The 19,715-nt window shown below is 35.8% G+C and overlaps 1 protein-coding gene and 1 long non-coding RNA gene across 8 annotated transcripts in view; one reads left to right on the top strand and one right to left on the bottom strand.

Annotated features, from left to right (window-relative positions):
• LOC126864434 (uncharacterized) overlaps positions 1 to 19,715 on the top strand; it is an 86,207-nt gene that overhangs the window by 11,145 nt on the left and 55,347 nt on the right. The window contains exon 3 of one of the 2 annotated variants that reach the window (XR_007689166.1): positions 8,602 to 8,739. The exons of the other annotated variant lie outside the window; for it this stretch is intronic. This is a non-coding gene — a long non-coding RNA (uncharacterized LOC126864434). Of the gene's footprint in view, positions 1 to 8,601; positions 8,740 to 19,715 lie in introns of those variants that run through there. 2 annotated transcript variants of the gene reach the window in all.
• The window catches only part of LOC126864412 (beta-3 adrenergic receptor-like), an 87,346-nt gene continuing 69,189 nt past the window's right edge, over positions 1,559 to 19,715 (bottom strand). For 5 of the 6 annotated variants that reach the window (XM_050615745.1, XM_050615749.1, XM_050615747.1 and 2 more), the window contains 9 exons: positions 16,327 to 16,572; positions 13,663 to 13,859; positions 11,709 to 11,846; positions 10,230 to 10,536; positions 8,593 to 8,841; positions 7,221 to 7,452; positions 6,878 to 7,111; positions 6,147 to 6,427; positions 1,559 to 3,053 (listed from right to left, as the gene is read on the bottom strand). In XM_050615745.1, the coding sequence (XP_050471702.1) occupies positions 2,766 to 3,053; positions 6,147 to 6,427; positions 6,878 to 7,111; positions 7,221 to 7,452; positions 8,593 to 8,841; positions 10,230 to 10,536; positions 11,709 to 11,846; positions 13,663 to 13,859; positions 16,327 to 16,428 (2,028 nt within the window). In that variant the 5' untranslated portion in view covers positions 16,429 to 16,572 and the 3' untranslated portion in view covers positions 1,559 to 2,765. Of the gene's footprint in view, positions 3,054 to 6,146; positions 6,428 to 6,877; positions 7,112 to 7,220; positions 7,453 to 8,592; positions 8,842 to 10,229; positions 10,537 to 11,708; positions 11,847 to 13,662; positions 13,860 to 16,326; positions 16,573 to 18,881; positions 19,050 to 19,715 lie in introns of those variants that run through there. The other variant, XM_050615744.1, reaches the window with a different exon arrangement.

Below are 19,715 nucleotides of genomic sequence, written 5' to 3'. Positions count from 1 at the left end.
TAACCTTTGCTAAAATCTATTATAAGTTGGTCGACCGAAACTTCGGCACGTTGCTCTAATAACGATTCGAAAAATGTTACGTTTAATGGTATCGTTGAGTGCCTTATTAAATGACGAACTGTAACATTCTGCGCAATGGCGCCGTTGCTACTGAAGTATTTGCTAATAACATCCAATCGATTTTTTCTTTTCTTTAACAAACAGATAAAGATGAGATAAAGGAGAAGGGTGAATTGATGGAAATAATGAAGATGGAAATAATTGTTATTAATGATCATTTTTAGGATATTTACTAATTATGGTTTGACTCAGTTTGGCTTATTCCATTATTCTCTGATTTATTATAATTTAGTATTCAGTAATTTTTGATGGTATGCTATGAATCTAAAGAGGAAATAATTACGTAAGACTGTTATCTTTTTTAGAACATTTTTCGGTTTTATTTGCACTAACGACGTACACTCAAACATCATTTAAATCGCGATATTTTAACACCATTAACATTAATGTCACACGCGGTACCCGACTAAGTTCTTCACGCCGGAATGATAAAATATTTGTGCTCTATGTTGAGATCAACAAATGACGAGATCGTTTCATTAACTTCTAATTGACAAATTCGAAAGCAAATAGTCCAAGTACTCGCAACATGAATTCGCTCCGCTCGTTATGTAATCTTGCATCGTGACTGCAAATTGAAAAAATTGAGCACAATATAGCAAATTTCTGATGATCAAGATTCGCAGAATCACATTTATCGTATGCAACCTTGACATATTTTTCTTCGAAAACAATACTAAAGAGACATTTCAATTGAAACCATTAAAACAATTCCTAGAGGAAATTTCATAAATACGTTGCAAATTAATCGTTAGTCGAACAACATTTGTTTTCTACATTTTTCGTAACATTCGCTTAGAGTTTAAAAAACGATAAATAATCTTCTTTTTTCCATTCCAACGATTCTTAAAAATTAGAACATTTGAACTTGACACTGTTCACACACTAGCACACGCTCTCATACACACGCGTCAATCATGCATCGTCTACAAAATTCAAAACATCAATTCCAATAACCACCAACATTAATATCGGTTAATTTTTAGGTGATTGTTGCTACACCTAATTGCGAATAAATCCACCGTGCCCGTGTAAACACAGTGGTTGGCCACGATTGTACAAACTTGCTAGTAAAAAGTGTTCGTTCTGTCACTCTTTATTAACGTGTATCTGCTCGTCCACGTGATTGTATTAACGTAACTATTGTTTAATATCAATAAACTCACAACGGCCGTCTATTTTAATTGCTTCGCGCATCATTGATTAAATTTCTTTAATGTGTTCCTCTCGTTAGCTTGCTCGTTTCCATTCGTGCACGATTTCGTTTGAATTTTGACATATTTTCTTCTTCGCGTTGAAGTTTCGTTCCACATTTTTAAAATTTCTTAATGAGACGACTATTAAAATATACACATAGCTTCTAAAATATATAGTAATTTGCAAAACATAGACGTTTGAATATATAAATAATATATAATAATATATATAATATAATATATAATATAATATATAAAAGTAGATACAAAATTGAAAAATTGACTTCGCAACAGATTATCGTGTTTTTGTCATTTATGGAATTTATAATGTTCAAATTTTCGCCAAAAATTCTTTCAACTGTACTTTTTAAAAGTTAACAAAAGTTCCTTATGCTCATCAACATTTTACTCGTCATTATCTCTGAAGAGATAAGACGAAACCGTTGTACACGTTAGACTGCATAGATAAACGTTAATTTCGTACATTTATTCATCTTATCATCCACGACAGACGGTAAAGCAACTTTCGTCGATATTTAATATTTGCTCCTTCAAATTTCTGTCTTTCACGAATCCATTAATTAGGAACATCAGCGAAAGCGGTGAGGGAAATTATTGCCCGTTATATCGCGAAATTACCACGATAGTAATTCGTACAATTCGTCGAAACGACCAAACGATTCACGTGTCCCAAGTCAGACTGATTTCTTACGATATTTCATGGATTTCATCGAGTGTTCTACTATGAAGAGAACTCTCCCAGGTATCGTGATCGTTTCTTACCAGTACTTTTTCGCGAAATCTCCGATAGCGAGGGTGATTGCCGAAAAATCCACCGCGAAACTTTCGTCGCGAGATATTACCCGCGAGGTGACGAAGAAAATTATTATTATACAACGAGCTCTTTCGCGCGCGCAAGCTTTTTTCTGTGAGAGTCGATGCTCGTACGAGGATGATCAACTTTCCTTCCCTCGAACTTTCTACGAGAGAACAAGTTTTTCATTGTGGTTGGCGTATAATGTAGATATTCGATCGGGTTTTCTTATTCCAGCGCGACCGCAATGGCCGCAAGAAATCCACGGTTTCCTCGTTAACGCTGCTGTGACTTGTCAGTGAAAGTAGAAAAATATAATTTGAGGATATGTCGACACATTGCAGGTGATATCGAGCATACGGGGACACGATCAGCTTCATCGACGCTGTTCTTCCTGAATTGAACGCGGATAATCGATCAGGAGTCTCAAAGAACTCGATTCTTTAAAAAATAACGATTGCTTGCGGTTGTTAATGGGTCGATAACAAATTTCATTCAGCGACCTTGTTTTACCAAGTTGCCTCAAAATGATCTCCATCGCGTTAAAAAATTGCAGTGTCGAACAATAAATTACGAGAAGAAAATGATAATAAATTAGGAACGATGAAAAAGGTACGTTGATCGATTAATCGAACTTAGGATGACGAGGTGAGAAGGGGCCTTCGTTGCGCGGTCTCTTTGCAATTCTGAGGAACATCCGGTTTGCGAATCGTTTTCGATTTCCGCCTCAATTGCTTGCACTTTTCTGCGTCTGCTTCCTCCTCGATCTTCTCGAAATTATCCTCTTCTATGCTCTTGTCCGCCATTTCCTTCGATTCGATCTCATCGACGCTGCTCCAACTGTTGTCGCTCTCGCTCTGCTGTCCCTCTTTCTTATTGCCATTTATTTTTTCTTTCTCTTTCTCCCGATAGCCACCGTTTTCCTGCACATATTATTCGTCACAGTTAGGGTTGCCATTTATAAAATCACTAACGTAGGATAAAGACCATGGAAACTCTGAACTTCTCCGCCTGAAAACCGGACTCTTCTATCTAATTTTTGGATTATGTACAAAATATTAGGTTGTCCGAAAAGTGTCTTTCTTTTACAGACTCGTCTTTTACAACAATGCATCTTTATACAAACATGAAACCTAATCTGTCGAACGTTGTGATCTTTATTTTGATAGAATAAAATGGATCATACCTAATTCGATAAAATAATATAAAGCGGAAAATGTTGTGCATCCATTATTTCCTTATAAAACAAAAGAAACTTTTCGGACGACCTAATATCATTAGGTACAAGATAAAAACTTCTGTAGATTGTACATTGAAACCGAATAGCTCTGCGTTTGCATTTAGACAGCTTCTATTGCGTCTAATGTGAACGTAACACTTGAAAACCACTTCTGGAAAAACAAATACATCGCTATCCAGTATATTAGTATAGGCGCTCTGACGTATGACAGATCACCGCTCATATAACATGGTAATATAAATGATCGGAAAAAATCAGGAAATCCCGGCGTACGTCCTCAAACGCCTTAAAAACAAAAACAAATCCAGGAAAACCCTGACGGATGGCAACCCTAGTTGCAGTGAACATGATGTAATCAGCTATTATGGTCTAGAATCGTCTTATGCGAATTGCATTTCCTTATCATGACTTGTCGTTTTCTCAAATTATAGATTACACGTGTGTAGCACGATCGTCTTAACACTTACACTGTACTTATCTGTTAAAAATTACATGCATGACATACTTTGAATTATACACGTGTCTCGATTTAACCTAAGGCAACGAAATATCTCAGAAACTAAGATTTATCGGAAGAAATGCTTTAAACAAAAATTGTAGAGTTTGGAAGGAGACATTTGTTGTCGACCTTATCTTGGGTCAAGGTCGTTTAGCTATATCACGGTCAGCTTAGTTTTTCTAAACGGAAACCCCCATCTTTTATTGTGGATTTCGATCGTACGACAAAAATTAAATACTTCTCGTTCTTATCGATTTTTCGATATGACCTTCTCTTTTCTAGACATTTGATCTGCTGATTAACCTTCGCGCGGCCAATCGTCTAGCGGATAAATACAGCGTCTATTCCGAGTATGCAAAGAAATCGCTATTTATGCAGAAATGTCCACTATAGCATTCACAGTCTGGATTTAACGTGCATGTTTATCTGGATTGATAAATTCTGAGAATTCGATTGAGGTAAGAGGAAAGAATAAACGTAAGTGGCATATCGACATTCAGTACGGGAGCACATGAAATGCAGTGAGACAATGCGACTTAATACGACACGCTTGCAGCTCACGTCGAGACTCCATTTCCAAGAATTAGCGGGAATATTCGGAAGCTAAATTCGGCAACAGGTAAAATGGACGAAAGTCGGAACGTAAAGCGGAACTTCTGTATCTCGCTAAAGCGAGACTTTTGTATCTTATCTTCCCGCGCAGACGTACAGACATTGTCCCATCGCTCTGTAGTTGAAACAGGAGAGTAGGAGAAGTGAGAAAACTTTTATCGTCGTTACTTCGAGACAATTATCAACGGATTTGTTTAAACACTGTATTTGTTCTTCGAGGAATATTGAAATCATACATTGGCGAAATCAACGAACGAGGTTTGCGTACAAGAACAAGCAGTCAACTACCGGTGATATACCAGCGAGCAAGTTACACTATTGTACTAATTATTATACTCCAAATGATGTAGTAGATGATTGTACTGATTCCCGGCAAATGTTATGGAAATTACCGACATGTTTTCTGTTTTTATACTGAGCAATGTCCTAATCGTCACGTCGACATTCGAATGTTCAGCAGATAATAAATATTGAAAGGAGATCTCGATCGTCCATTACGTCGTCAGAGAAACGGAGAAATGAAATACAAAATCGATGATCGATGAAATACAAAATGATCCTAGAATTTTAACCGTATTAGAAATGGTCCATTTGAATCCACATCGAATGAACCATTCCCAATGGATCAAAATCCAGGTATCGAATGTGACAACACATTCAATATCATGTTTACCGCGTCAATCTTGTACAGTTGAACGATAGAGACTACAGATTAATAATTCGATTTTGTAGATGGGCACTTGATAATTTATAACAGACCAAATTCCTTTGAAATGTCTGTTTCAACGACAAAGCGACCTTTCATAGCAATAGGTGTCTCAATTAACAAAATTGTCATTATTAGTTACCTGTACATCCATATTAATCCTGACATGTACTCAATTAACATCGCTGTAGCTTACATGTTTGGGTTGGAATATTGAATGGCCAAGTTATCGAATCGCATTTTTTCGGATGGACTATTAACAGTCCAATTTATTCAGATTTTCTCCGAAACTTTTCACCAGGATATATCTTGACGCTTCCGCAAGATATTTTACAGAGATCATGGTTTTAGCAAGATATTTCGTTAGTGTCTCCATAGGATTAGGATATTCCTTGGTGTGAAATAAGTCCATGAACAAGGACCAGTTTTGTGGCCTCTGAGCTTATCGAATCTTAATCCGCTTAATTTCTACTTATGGACTATGTGAAAAGTGCTATGTAAAAGAATGTCGTGAACATGTAACATACACAGGAACATATATTTAAATCAATACGAATCTTCTGCATTTTATTAGTCAGTTATCATCACCAGCTACACAGTTTTATTTGAAACTGTCGTAATCGTATGGTCCAAATTGAAAACAAAAACGTTTTGAATAATTTAAGTTGATCTTCATTTCGAAAATCCCATTTCCAAAATCAAATAGCTGAAAAGCAGAAGGCCAAGTTGAAAAATTGATAAGAACAAAAGATGTTTATTTTTGTTCTTCTTTTTATTTTTAGCAATAATCTTAATTTCCAAAATACTTAAAATATTCTCTTCGTCACATTATCTGTTTATCACATCGTTAAACCAACAAAAAGATGTCTACATGAATACAATTCTTAAGGCTGGGAATCGTTTGTATACAGGTCATTGTAACGTATAGAGATTTTTCAAATTGTACATCGAACACTTACCATCGCGACCTGCTTACTAGGCATCGTGGTGGTGGTTGTGGTAGCTGTAGTGTCCGTCGTATCGCTGCTCTCGCTGTTATTGCTCGGTCTGGCGCCAACCAAAAGTGGTCCTTCCTCTAAATTTTTTCCTCGTACAAATCTTCTCGACGCAGGCCACATGTCCGATGCGCTTTTTACATTGGCCTTGACGAGTTTTTGCGCAACACCCGTCGTCCACACGCTCGTCTCGCTGCTTCCCGTGCTGCTATCGCTTCCGGTGCTGCAATGTCGCCATCTCCGTTCTACGAAACGGGTTCAAAGATCCAATACCAAATTGTTAAATAATTTATTTTACGTGAAAATTAATCCTTTCAAAAATGAATTTTTTAAGTAATGAGGACGATTATTTTTTATTCGTTAGTAATAACGATACAACGGTTTTGTAAAGGAGACGTACTGTACTCAAATTTCAGACCAGTTTTACAGAAGATAAATATATTTATCATTTGGTTAATTAATAGCTTATAAAAGTTCGATCAACATGGAGCGTGAAAGGATTATCAAACTTTCTATAGCCGATTTCGTATAACAGTAGTTTTTTTCATATCAAATCCATCAAATCAAGCATTCTTAAAAAATGTAAATAGTTCGCAAAATATTCGAATATTCGTTTAGAAGCAATTTTTTACGAAGCCTGAATGAAATAAAAATAATAATTCCAATAAAACAGCAAATAAAAGAATAATATATACTGTCGCACGGAAGAGCGTTGGCCAGAATAGGTTTCCTCAACAATGGACTTCCTCCATCTTGGCTATCCTCGCTATAAGCTCTCGTTATAAGAATCCTTGGACTTCTTCTTGGTGTTTCATTCATTGCTATGGAACAACCAGCGCTCACATCAACTCCAATAAAATCGCTTCTGTAATGAGGACCCATCAGGCTGGCTGCGCTCGCACTTGACCTAACTAATTTACTGCTTTCACCTGTATGCATAATATAAGTTATAATTATATTTTTTGAAGAGCAAGCAGAGAAGAATTTTATAATCGGAAATCGTAAGCCAAAAATCACATTTAAGTTTGTACTATTAACCTGATTCGGAAGTGGGTACGCGAAGTGTATTGCACGAGGCGGCAGGCTGCAATCTGCTTCGATGAAAGCCGAGATTATTGCTGTCGAAACTGTTTCCAGTTCTGCAGGATCCCAACGCCAGCAAGGCTTCGCTGAGTCTTCGTTGCAACGGCGGGAATGGAAAGAAAGAGCCAGTTCCGCTACCGGACGGTCTTCGTGATCCTGCTACGCTCGGTGTCCTCGCTTGAATCTCCTGAATTAGAATCCATTGTCAGCAGCGATCGTTTCCGAATATTAAATTCGGGGAAAAAGAATTTATGGATGACTTGGATTATTCGTTCGCTAAACAGAAGAGATTGAAAAGAAAAATTGAAAAAAAAGATTGTCTTTTACGCAGTTTATTGGAGTTAAACTGTACTGTAAACTTAATACTGTAGTTAAAACTTCTTATGCTACATTTTTTCATGTTTCAAGATATGTTGAAATATATGTAAGATTCTCCGTGTCTTTTATCTTTCAAATTACATGCTGAGTAAATTATGAAAAGTTGAAAATTAATTACGGGAAACAATTGGAAAATCTTCGTCAATTTGTATATAATAAATATTCATAGAAATACTTGAGAATCGGTGAAATACGATTTTCCAAAGGTAGCCAGATTGAATAAATCTTCTACTACTGTTACTTTGAATAATTCTCTTATTATTCATTATGAAGGAGAAATTCAGGAAAGGGTTGAATAATTCTAAGAACTTTTTCTACAAAGTGGAATTTCAAACTTATTAATCTATTGTATTAAAAAGATGTGCATTTTTTCATCATAAAATATCATGGAAGAGAAGATTGCAATAGATTCTCTGTAGCAAAGTTATGAAATGAAGTTTTACTGACCTCCAAGGGGATTATATTTGCATAGATTTACTATGATAGAATCTCGAACATTCGTTGATCGACTGTGATCCTTTTGGCCATCATATGTATCGCACGAAATGTTTCTTTAGAAAGAAAAATTCATTGAAAGTGACTTGAACAACGGCACATACATATCTGGCAGCTATGTAATTGAGTCAATAATTATATAGAAAATGTTATTTCTTACACAATTATGTCGAGTAACAGTAGTCTTTAAGCATGTAAATTGCATCTATCGATACATTTTAGAACACGAATTCGTTGTACTTTATAGTATTTCTTTCATTCTACTTTCTTCAAATTTTCTATGGTCAAATATTTTCATGATCCACTATATTTAGGTACATATTAAAAGTTGATAGTTCTAATGTCTCAAATATCTCAAAGTAAATATAAAAGGAAAAAAATATTTATCAAGAAAGACATTTTTTAGAAAAATTCCAAACTAACTGCAAAATTATTTCAAATCGTTGATTATTACTTGTTGAAGTTCCGACTTGGTCGCCTTCTTCCGCCAATAATTCTGCACCGATCGTCTAAGGGTCTGCGATTTCAAGCCGTAGAGAAGGCCGTTGATGGGTGGAGAACAAGCGAGTAGAAGCGAGGCCAACGAAGCAAGTTTGGGATGATCGTAGAAATGCGGCTGATTACCGACGTCGCAAACTTCCCAAAGAATCAGACCGCAGTATGGGAAATAAAGCAAATATAGAGAACCAACCAGTTGCATTACCTAGAAATTCAATATAGCATCGTCGCTATACTCTGTATGAAATAATTTAAATTACAATTTAATTGCGTGTCGTTGAACGAATGGGACATTAGCAAATGAAAGGAACTCGTTAAATAGAATTATGTTATTAGTTCGTGATATTGATCGTCAAAGAGTTATTATGGAGGAAAATCAACGCGAGTACAACAGATCGTCCAGAATGTTTGTCGGTGTTATATCGGACAGACAAATTGCGTCATTAAAGGTACGCGGCAAATAATTGAACGTAAAACTGAACTAAACACACACGAATTGCCTGGAAGCGATTGTATTGTTCGGTAGAAATTCAATTTCTAGCGGGATTTTGATTTACGTCTTTCTACAAAGCTTTTGATTTAAAGTCTACCGGATAATCGATTAGAAATGATTAAAATTTCGATTCAATTTTTTGTCAATGAATTTTCCTTTGAACAAAGCTTAATCGACAAAAATCAATTAGAGATTCGTGGAATTGAATATTATACGTGGATATTAATTAGTTTGAAATATTTAGACGAAATACATAATGCTTATTGTTCCTTGTATTATGTAATGTTTAATAGCGTTTACACTACGTCAATAAAATCCCTACGAAATCGTTTACATTGAATAAATGCATCAGTATTTGGTCGATCAAATATTTATGCTACTATAAAATTTAACGTTTAAAGATTGAAACGGTTGCAATGTTATGAAGCACAAACACAAAGAAAGAATTTTAAAATTCTAAAATTATCTTTTTATTTCAGTCTATAGTTAAATATGTATGTACATTTCTTAAGTATATATATTTCTGCATATTATGTGTATACTATACATTTTTACGCTTCTAAATTTCGCATAAAATGCAGTCTTCCGGCAAAAAAAAAATCTGTAATATCTTAAAATCAATGCAAATTTTAAAAGATTCGATAAATCTTAGAAATTTGTGAAACGGCGCAGAACGGAGCACCGATTCTAAAAAAAAACTTATCAGAATTATACAAATTTTTACGAACTCAACTCTAAAGATAGCAGGAACCACAAAAGCCATCGAAAATTCTTGACGTAATCTTCAATCTGAAGCTGAAGTAGTTAAAAATTTTGATCCGATACTATATATATGTCTTTAATCACCGACGGATTAAATGCCAAATATTAACTGTAAAAGCAACGCATGTATCAAATTCAAAGACCTTTCCTCAAAGAGATTTCCTCAAACACACCGTACGTGTCTCCACGAAATTACTGAGATCGTTTCCTTGCTCGAACACGGTTTGCCGTTTGAAATTGTCCACATGACATCATATTATGTCTATCCCGCTGACATCACGCGATGCGAAAATTATGCAGTGCAAACAGAAATTACGCTGATCTCTGGATGTACAAACCGTTTTGGCCGCGCTATGAAAGCGAGGTGGGCTGACGACCGAAGGTGCCGTGACAGTTGGTACGAAAAACGGATTTCGCTGGTGGGTGATGGTCGCTTGGGCGCTCAGGGTGACTTCGTAAATTGCGCTAGCGATTCGATGCCGGTGATAACGCGCTATGCCAAGCACACGCAAATTGCAGATAGTGACGAGGATGGCGGGCAGCGCCAGCCCCAGAATCGCGTAAACAGCCCCGTAAAGCGCCGCCGCTAAACCCCACGAATCGTTGCTAAAATCTGGCGCGCAGCAGCCCAATCCTGGACTGTATCTGTGGTAACAATCAGCAGGTTGTGACCTTTAATTTTTTGTCATCCGTCTGTTTCGTTGTTCTCCTTGTTTTGGAGGGCCGTTTAAATTTGGGTATTTAGGATAGGGTAGTGATAATAGGAATAAAAAACGTCTCGTATAACTTATTTAAGCCATATGAAGATCGCGGGAGAAAAACAAGATAATTACAGGTTTGTTCCAAGTAGCGGTTTTTTCGTGTTCAATTTCTTACCGCGTTATTTGAGGTATTGAAATATTATTAATACTATTAAACTAGGAAGAAAGAAATTATTTCATGCGACAAAAATTTAAAGAATATGGAATCTGTTCTAACTTTCCAGTCGTATTACGTGCATTATGTTCCGATTATTCGACGGTGAAACTATTTTTCTTTTTGCAGGATCTTGAGCAATTTTAAAATGAATCTAATTAATCCTAACCTTGACACAGTAACGAGCGCAAATAACGCGGATGAAATATTGCTTCGAATAAAGAAATCGAAACTCTATTAGGACTGCATTGAACATTCATCACGCAAAGACTGGCTGGAAAAAAACTATCTCCAATTTCTTAATGCTGCTAACAAAATTTAGCATCCTTTACGTAAGAAAGAAATGAACGAAGACCCATATAGTTACAAAAGATACATTGAAAATCGAATAAATTGAACAAATCGAACATCGGTGCTCTCTTGTACGGTGATTTATCAACTAATAATATTAATGAACTGACAAGTTACAAGATATAGGCTTTCTATAAATTTACAATGTTAAGATAAATATCGTAATATATTGATTTTGTAAAGCTTACATACAGTGACTACAACAAGTACTAGCTTGCACACTTTACTTTCAAATGAAGCTTTTTTTTGGTCAAATTTTATACTTCATTTTCATTGTATCAAATTTTTATCGTCGTGTGAAGGTATTACCAAATGGTATGAAATTTAATATATTCGGATCTAATTAATTAGTATGTAAACATTATAATAAACACACTGGTGTATCCATACCATTTTTAACCACTGTATAGAACTTTCTCTGTTTTATTATGCGATCTCCGTAATTTGTCGGCACAGATAACTTGTAACTTGTAATTAGTATATTAATTTCATTAATAACATTAGTTGAATCGTGTAAGAGATTTCGACCAGTTGTCAAACAACAAACGAACCTGTAAGGCGGTACCAGACCCCAGAAGGGCAGCACGCATAAGAACAGAGCCCCTGTCCAAGATGCAGCTAGCCCAACCGCAACGCGTCGTGGTGATACTAATGCGGCGTAATGTAGCGGTGCAGCGATCGCGTAATATCTGCACAAAGAATCCCCGCCATTATGGTGTTCAATCTTCACAACTGTGACTATTAAACTCCGGAAAGGAAATTCCTCAACGACGTTCGAAATCGAATCTTTTTATGGCCCTGTCTCCCATTTCAGACAATCGCTCTTAAATGATCATCCTGGAATCGTTGGAATGTAACGTGCATGAGTGAATAATGAAAAAGTAGGTGGCTGAGTCGAGATCGGAGAGGAAAGGTCACGCCGCTGTCGAAAAGGAATGCGACAGTTTAAATTCGTATGGGCCATGAATAAAATATCGAACGCGTTCGATCCGGCTAGCCACGATATTTTCAAGTGAAAGAACTACGCGTGTCTCCTTGTATTTTTATCCTTAACCTTTCGCCATTCCGAATTGTCTCTCTTGCCTCCCGAACGTGACAAATATTTGTATGTGAACACGTGACTTCAGATCATGTGCAATTCCTTCCTCTTCCAAATTATATTAAATTGATTAAGAATGTTGTTATAATTACACTAACGGTTAAAAGTGTCCGGATATTTGCTTGTTTTATCCGATTGATTATTATATTTGGAGTAAAGTAATAAAATCGTAAAAGTTATGACTTGCATCTCGTCAATTCGGACATATTAGTTGCTGAACTATTGGAAAGGCGAGAGTGATTTGTTGTTTATACTGAGGGCACGCTATACATAGAGTATCAAAAAGGAAATTAAAATGTGTCAAATGTTCATGATAAATTCTTTCATTATTTATAACTGTGTATCGAATCCTGTAACCACCGTATTAAATCTATTCATGAAATGTTCCTCGCGTAATTTAAGAACACCATCTCTTATATCCTCGACATTTTTATTACATACTAACAACTTTGCTGACGCTGATAGCAGGAGTAAAATGGCACGATAAAACGTCCCGTACCATGTTCATTATCGATGAACGAGACGCGACGAGATATTATGACATTTACACGTTCCTACGATATGTAATTTGAAGGAGCATCGGTCCTTCTCTTCCTCTGGAATCGTAGATATGAACAGCAATGACGGGACTGTATGCCGAAGGGTTTCTGATTGAATCGAAGATCTGGTGTTGGTTGACGGCCAAAGAGATATCGGGGCTGAATGCTGGGTGGCTCTATTGACATCTTACGTTGAAAAGCTTGGCAGCTTTGTGCTACGTAAGGCTCGTTGAACGTCACCGTGGCACCGAATCGAACTCGATTTTTTTCCAAGGGATTTCCAATTCGATGGCCTCCCCGCTTTATGGATGAAGATACACAGATGCTTTTCGAATGCTGATTGATGCGATGCAACGAATTGATTTATTAAATATGTGTATTTGTTGAATATTGTATCCGTTAAGTAACACTTAATTATGGCAATGCGTCAGAATATATTCTCTACATTATCGTGATATAATTTATTGGACATTTGAATTTGTAATCTTTGTTCGCTTATTGTAGACATTATTTTAGTTTTATCATTATTGTTCCTTTTACATAACATCTTATTGTGTCTCTAACACGATTAAATGAAATTAAGATTTGGCACAAATGACCAAACTGGACAAATGAAAGATAATACTTTTCCACAATATGGGATCGAACAATATGATTTTCGTACTTTGAAGTGCTATAAATATAGAACAGCTTTTGAAACTTTATCGAAAATGTTTGTGTGAAATTCCTACTACATATAAACCGGATATGAGTCAGTGTATCAGAAATTCACCAAAAAATTCGACGATAAAAGAATTCGATTTCGAATACGAGTTTAATAAAGATAGAACATTTTGAAAGGAGAAAAAGAGTATGTAAAAGGCTTACCTGTCACAGTTCAATCCAGTGACAGTCCAAAGGGCGACTGGATGTAAAAGAGTCAAAAGAAAACCGTGTAAAACACACCAGGTGCCGGCGATTGGCCAGGAACCAGTAGTAAAGATCAGTAATATCAGGCACACAGCCGCCTCCACTGCACCCAAGTGTATCAGCAACAAAGTATTGGCGGTTTGTTGCTGCTGCGTCTGCGGACATCGGTTAACTTGTTAAATAAACTTTCCTATGGCGATCAAAAGTTCCTGTACACCGTGCAATCTTAATTTCCAGCTGGGATCTTGTAATTTAAACTTCTCGCTGTTTGCACGCGATCCCTCTGCCTCGTTCTTAAACGTTACTTCTCGTCGACTTCTTTACACCCTACTGTACAAAACAACTACGAATGGATAAAAGATAAATTTACACATCGTTGGTTTTATTTTGGTATTTATGTATTAAACAATCTATCAGCTATTAAACTTTCTTAATTGAATTAGAAAATATTAATCGTAAAAGTCGAACATAAAAGTTAGTCAAGAGAGTGTTATCGATATATAGAAGTGCCTGTAAACATTATTTTATCTTATTTTTAGCATATAAAACATAAAATATAGAATAGAGAATACATAATATTGAAAAAGAGAAAATCATATCAAATATATTAGAATATTTAATATAGGAAGAATTTTCCAGAATATAGAATGCAGAAAGAATGTTCGAATGTGTCGAAAATCCAATACTCTTTTACATTGATATTTCTACGTCAAACATCAGTGAAACTATAATTTCATAAGCAACGAACTTTTATCTAATCCCTTTATTAAACTCGTAGTCGATCGAAGATGTACTTTCCAATAGCAAAGGTATTTTATTTGCCATATACCGGACGTATTTGCGGGGAACAATATAGCAAGTCTGACAAGGAGCCTCACAAAGCAAAGGAGCGCATTTTATGCGACCTAGTTCGCTGGTTGCCATTCGACGTGTCCACCTTCGATATTATATCGAAAAGCATGCGATCTTTTCTAACCACTGCGCAACCTTGTGTTGTTCAAACTGCCATGGTCAGCCAGTGGCACCCACTGAAATGGATCGCGTAAAAGCACAAGGCTATTTCCAGCGTGGCCACTTTCCTTCCGCGGGTTTCATTCCTTCGTTGAGAAATATGTCATACTTGCGAAAGGAGTGGCTCTCTTTCTCTACCCAAAAGGAAACTGCTTTAAAAGACGGGATTAGCCACCATCTTGCGTAGCTCGAAACTCGCGCAAGATTTCTCTGTCGAAACCTCTCAACTTCGTATTAATTTCTACAATGTGCGAAAGGAATTTTATAATGTAAAAAAAGATCTTAGAAAAATCTGCAAGGACATGAAGCCTACAACCGTTTTATATCCTTTCATAATTTTGAAATAATAAGTTTTACTACACGATGACAATATTCGCTGGTCGAGATCAGGATTTTAAACTAATTTTCTTCCGTAATTTTGTATCAAACGATTGCTACTTGACGTTTTACATATTTTTTAGTGATACAAATTAAAACAGATCACACAAGATTAAATCATATCTCTTGGACAAATATAAGTTATGTGTGAATGTATCCTAAATTGCAACAAATTTTCTGATTTTAGATCATACTTTAATACTAATGGTTCTTTTATAAAGGGTAACTTGACAAATTTTAATCAGACATCCGTGATTACTGGTCCGTAATAAATCTTTAATTATTACTAGATTTAAGGATTCTTGATTACTAGGATGACGAAAAGTTTACCGAAACAAGTAGCAGATTCCGCAATATCTTGGCTCTTTGGCAAAATTAATTAAACGCTTATTCGCACGAACGTTTGCCAGGGGTCTATAACAATAGTGACCCCTAACTGGATCAAGATGCATTCAAACATAGTAGATAGCGCGCAATCAGTTTAACAACTCAACATGTATTCCCAACCGATACCCATAATTGCTTCGATTCTATTCGGAAGTGGCCAATTCATTAAGGATCCAGACACTTTTCTAATTCAATCAGAAATTCATCGACTCTTTACCTAAACATGATTCCAACGTTTATTAAGGCTGAAAGCTAATGACTTTTCATCGATTTATCGTCCAGCTTTTCATACGCTATCAAACTTCATTGTATGTCTCCTGTCGCCGATAACACGGGCATCGAAGAAGACTGATAGCCTGAATAATTCCTGCAGTGTCAGTGATCTATTGTCTGCAAACAACCACCCTTTCACCCGTTAAGAATATTCCCAGTTGGAAATACTATACAAATTTAAATTCTTCGATTCCTTAAACGATGCAACGTAGCTAATTTAATTATTCTCCTATGTTTCTCCAACAATTTTTGTTATACATGAATAAATTGACAGCATAAAATACAATTTTGCTAATATCTACACGAATTTTCTCTTTCTCGGAAAGTCGAGTTTGAAAAGCCTATAAATACTAATTCACAATAGATTTCAATAGATTTTGGTAATTAATTTAAAGATCGTTTATCATTTGAACCAAGGAAATATTGTTTATCTAGTCAATTTTTTTCTTCAAATTAAAATTTACAGTTGACATAGTACATCGAACCAATTAATAATAATAAAAATATAATCTCTCGATACACGCTGTCAATCACGTATCGACGAATTATCCATCAGTCAGAACAACTATTTACCTGTTTGCCCAGTCCAAGAACCACGAGTAGCACAAAACCATTGAGAATAAGACCCAGAGCAGAAACGAAGACGAGAGGCACGCCGAAGGCCCAAGGGACCATTCCTCTTCCAACGCGTGATTTATTCGTCCTCGAAGATGGTTAGCTCCGAGAAGTGGAAGCGGATCTCGGCGATCGTTGTTACTCAGGTGTCGAACCTTTGTTTAACGATCCACGGCATCATGATGGTGGATGCATCTCAAACATCTGCAACAGCCACATATAGATCAATTCATCGAAATAACCGAACTAAAGCGCGTTAATTTCATATGGCTGCCACTCGAGCCGGTTTCGAACATGAACAATAACGATTTAGTTATCGTAAATGGCTATTGTTATATCTGTACAGGATGGTAATTTTAGTGGGAAAGTCGAAACCGAATCGCGTATGATATTACCGAACGACGTGCGCAAATGCGCATCAAATTTTTGAAACTAATTTCGAGGCTAATGGTAATTATTCGATGCTTTGCTTGATGTTGAAATTGCGATTCCGTTTTGCTCGTATTGTTTCTGCAGGATACAGGAGCAACATGTGCTTACGCTGTTATCATCAATCAACGATGTTTGCGCGTATGAAACGATATTGGATATGCTGGTCTTCTTCGATTGAGAATCTTTATAAACGATTCTTAGAATCGTATTAATTTCAAATATAAAGTACGGTAGAAGCTCGATTATACCAGAATACCGATTGACAAAACGACCGATCATTGGCGCATTGTTTAATAGAAAATTTAGGGATTGTACCTTGTAAGAATGATTACTAAACAAGAATAGGAAGTGAAAGAAATTATTACATTCTTATTCGTAAGTTTCCGCTTCTGTTTAATATTTATAAAACATCCAAGATAAATGATCTTCTCTCATATAAAAATAAAATGATTCGATTACATCTGAACAATGCGTATCATGATTTGCGCGGATAATCAACGTTCTACTGTATTATGACATCTGAAGAGAATTTCATACAGAAGTCAAAACGTGTTTTACAACTGTTATCACGTTCTTACCACGACGTCGTATCGATTCATAAACTAGGTATCGGTTTGGTCAAGGTCGTTACATCAGGACACGAAAGGTCATCGGTTGTGTGGTAAGGTTCTCGATTCACCGCCAAATATGTCAATTAGCGATGCTCGTTACCACGGAGATATATTGAATAATACATCAGTTGTTGTAGAAACGAATATAGTAACGATTCACTTCCGATTAACATGGAATATTGCATTTTAATCCGGATCGTTACGTTCGAACAGTATAATGAAATAGGATACGGAACATCGTGTATCACTTGGAATTCTCGATAGAATAACATAAAAACTTAATCGCATATCGAGTTGTGATATCAAGTTTGGGAAATACGAATCAAAGTTTAAATAGAAAAATATAGAAAAAGATCACGAAATTTCTATGAATTCGTTGGTTGCAAACCCCTGGAGGTTCAGGTTCGAGGAAAGGAGCAGGTACTTCTTGTACTTTGACTGCTTTTCCTCTTCTCAGAGATCGTTCATCTTATAAATACAGTTCAAAAATTCAATTCAATTCAGAATATTCTATGTTTGCTCTTAAAATTTACTTCCAACTCTAAATTGGAAAATCCAAATTTACATTAAAAAGTACAAATTGTGATTTAAATAAAAAAAATTCTAGTTCTAATTCGTAGGCATTAGTTCGCGTAATCACGTCGTATTAACCGTATATACATAGAGATTGTCTCATCACGTGTACAATATTTGTGAATCTTTGATAACGCTTCAATTTTAAATCGTCGTGAAGTATCATCGTTAGCGTTTCAAACTAATGGAATTAGAAATAGAGCCGCTAATAACGGTTTGTCAAAGCGTAGGACTAACAAGTTTTAAGGTTGTCAAGACAGGGATGGGTAGCACGTGAATAACATACACGCTCGATCTACGGTATGATAAGTGCTACTAGTGAAAATTACAACTGATGGCTCAAGGTAATGCAAATGCCGGCTAATCCGCTAATGTCTCCTCGCTGAACGAAGCGAGTAAGACACGTTCGCGATAAATCCTGTCAAACATTATTATGTACACACCTCGTGTCGGCATTCGTTCAAACAGTTTTTGTTCAAACTTTTGATTACGAAACAAATATATCTAGCATTATATTTTAAATAATACAGTTTAAATCTATTCGGTTAATTTTATATTTTGAAAAGAGATTTTATAGAAAAAGTTGCGAACGTAAATAAACGTAATTGTGTAATTACAGAGTAATCGTAGGATCTCATCTCGAACGACGTTCTGCAATTGTTAAAATTTCTATAGAAAATAAAAATCTAAAATAAAAATCTGTTTGCTTAAACAGAAACATTTTTTATTATAAGTTGGCGTTAAATAATCGGTTCATATTAATCCAAATTTTTGCACATTGGATCGCATTGGTCCAAATCGAACCATGAGATTACAAAAGTGCAAACGAAACCATGCATCGCTAAATAAGATACGAAATATAAAATAAACGTACAAATCTGAAAAAAAAATACTTACGAGTATAAATGTGTATGGTTTCTGCAAAGCTTGATACAGAATCAGATTTTATAGAAGACAGTCAATCACGTAGGACGATTGTTTGACAGACTGTGAGTGAGACATGCGTGATATAGGGAGGCGAATGAAGAACAATGAGTCGGAACGAGAACAGATTTCATTGAATTATATATATAATGATGCGTTCCCCTTGTGAATATTGTTTTCCAGATCACGAGCAGCTAGTCGACAGTATAATTTGGTTATACCACCATTCAAGCAGTTCCATTATCGACCATTAGCCGGTTTCAACCTTTATACCGAGACAACTCACGGTACTGTCTACTTCAATCGTTTAGTTCCTTGTTTCAGCAGTCTCGATATTTAATGTACTATACCCGCGCAGAAAGTGGATAAACATGTTCAGTCGTCTACGTGCATGTAAAGAATCGTGTGTTGTGAGTCGTTATTATTAACGTTCAAAAGTTTCTTAATTAATGAGAAAACCAGTGAAAATACGGTAAAAATTCGTGTAAAATTAAATTACCATTGGAATTTTTTATTTGAAGCTTACGATATTTATCGATAATGGAACCTTATGCATTTTACAAATTATGCAAATTTACTTAAATCTTTTATTGAAGATATACAAGATTTATCGATACTTAGGCATTATATATTGGGTTGCCCGGAAAGTTTGTCCCGATTTTTAAGGAATTTTTAAGGACACGAAAGATTATATTGAAAAGTTTTTCATCAGAAGCCTGAGAGGTTCTGGAAGGATGGAATATTTAAGTTGCGTGAAAGATGGAGAAAGGTTGTGGGACAAAATGGCACATATATTATTCAATAAAC

The sequence above is a fragment of the Bombus huntii genome, chromosome 4 (genome assembly GCF_024542735.1).
Source record: "Bombus huntii isolate Logan2020A chromosome 4, iyBomHunt1.1, whole genome shotgun sequence".
Lineage (NCBI taxonomy): Eukaryota > Metazoa > Arthropoda > Insecta > Hymenoptera > Apidae > Bombus > Bombus huntii.
This window is presented reverse-complemented; position numbering and strand designations above follow the sequence as displayed.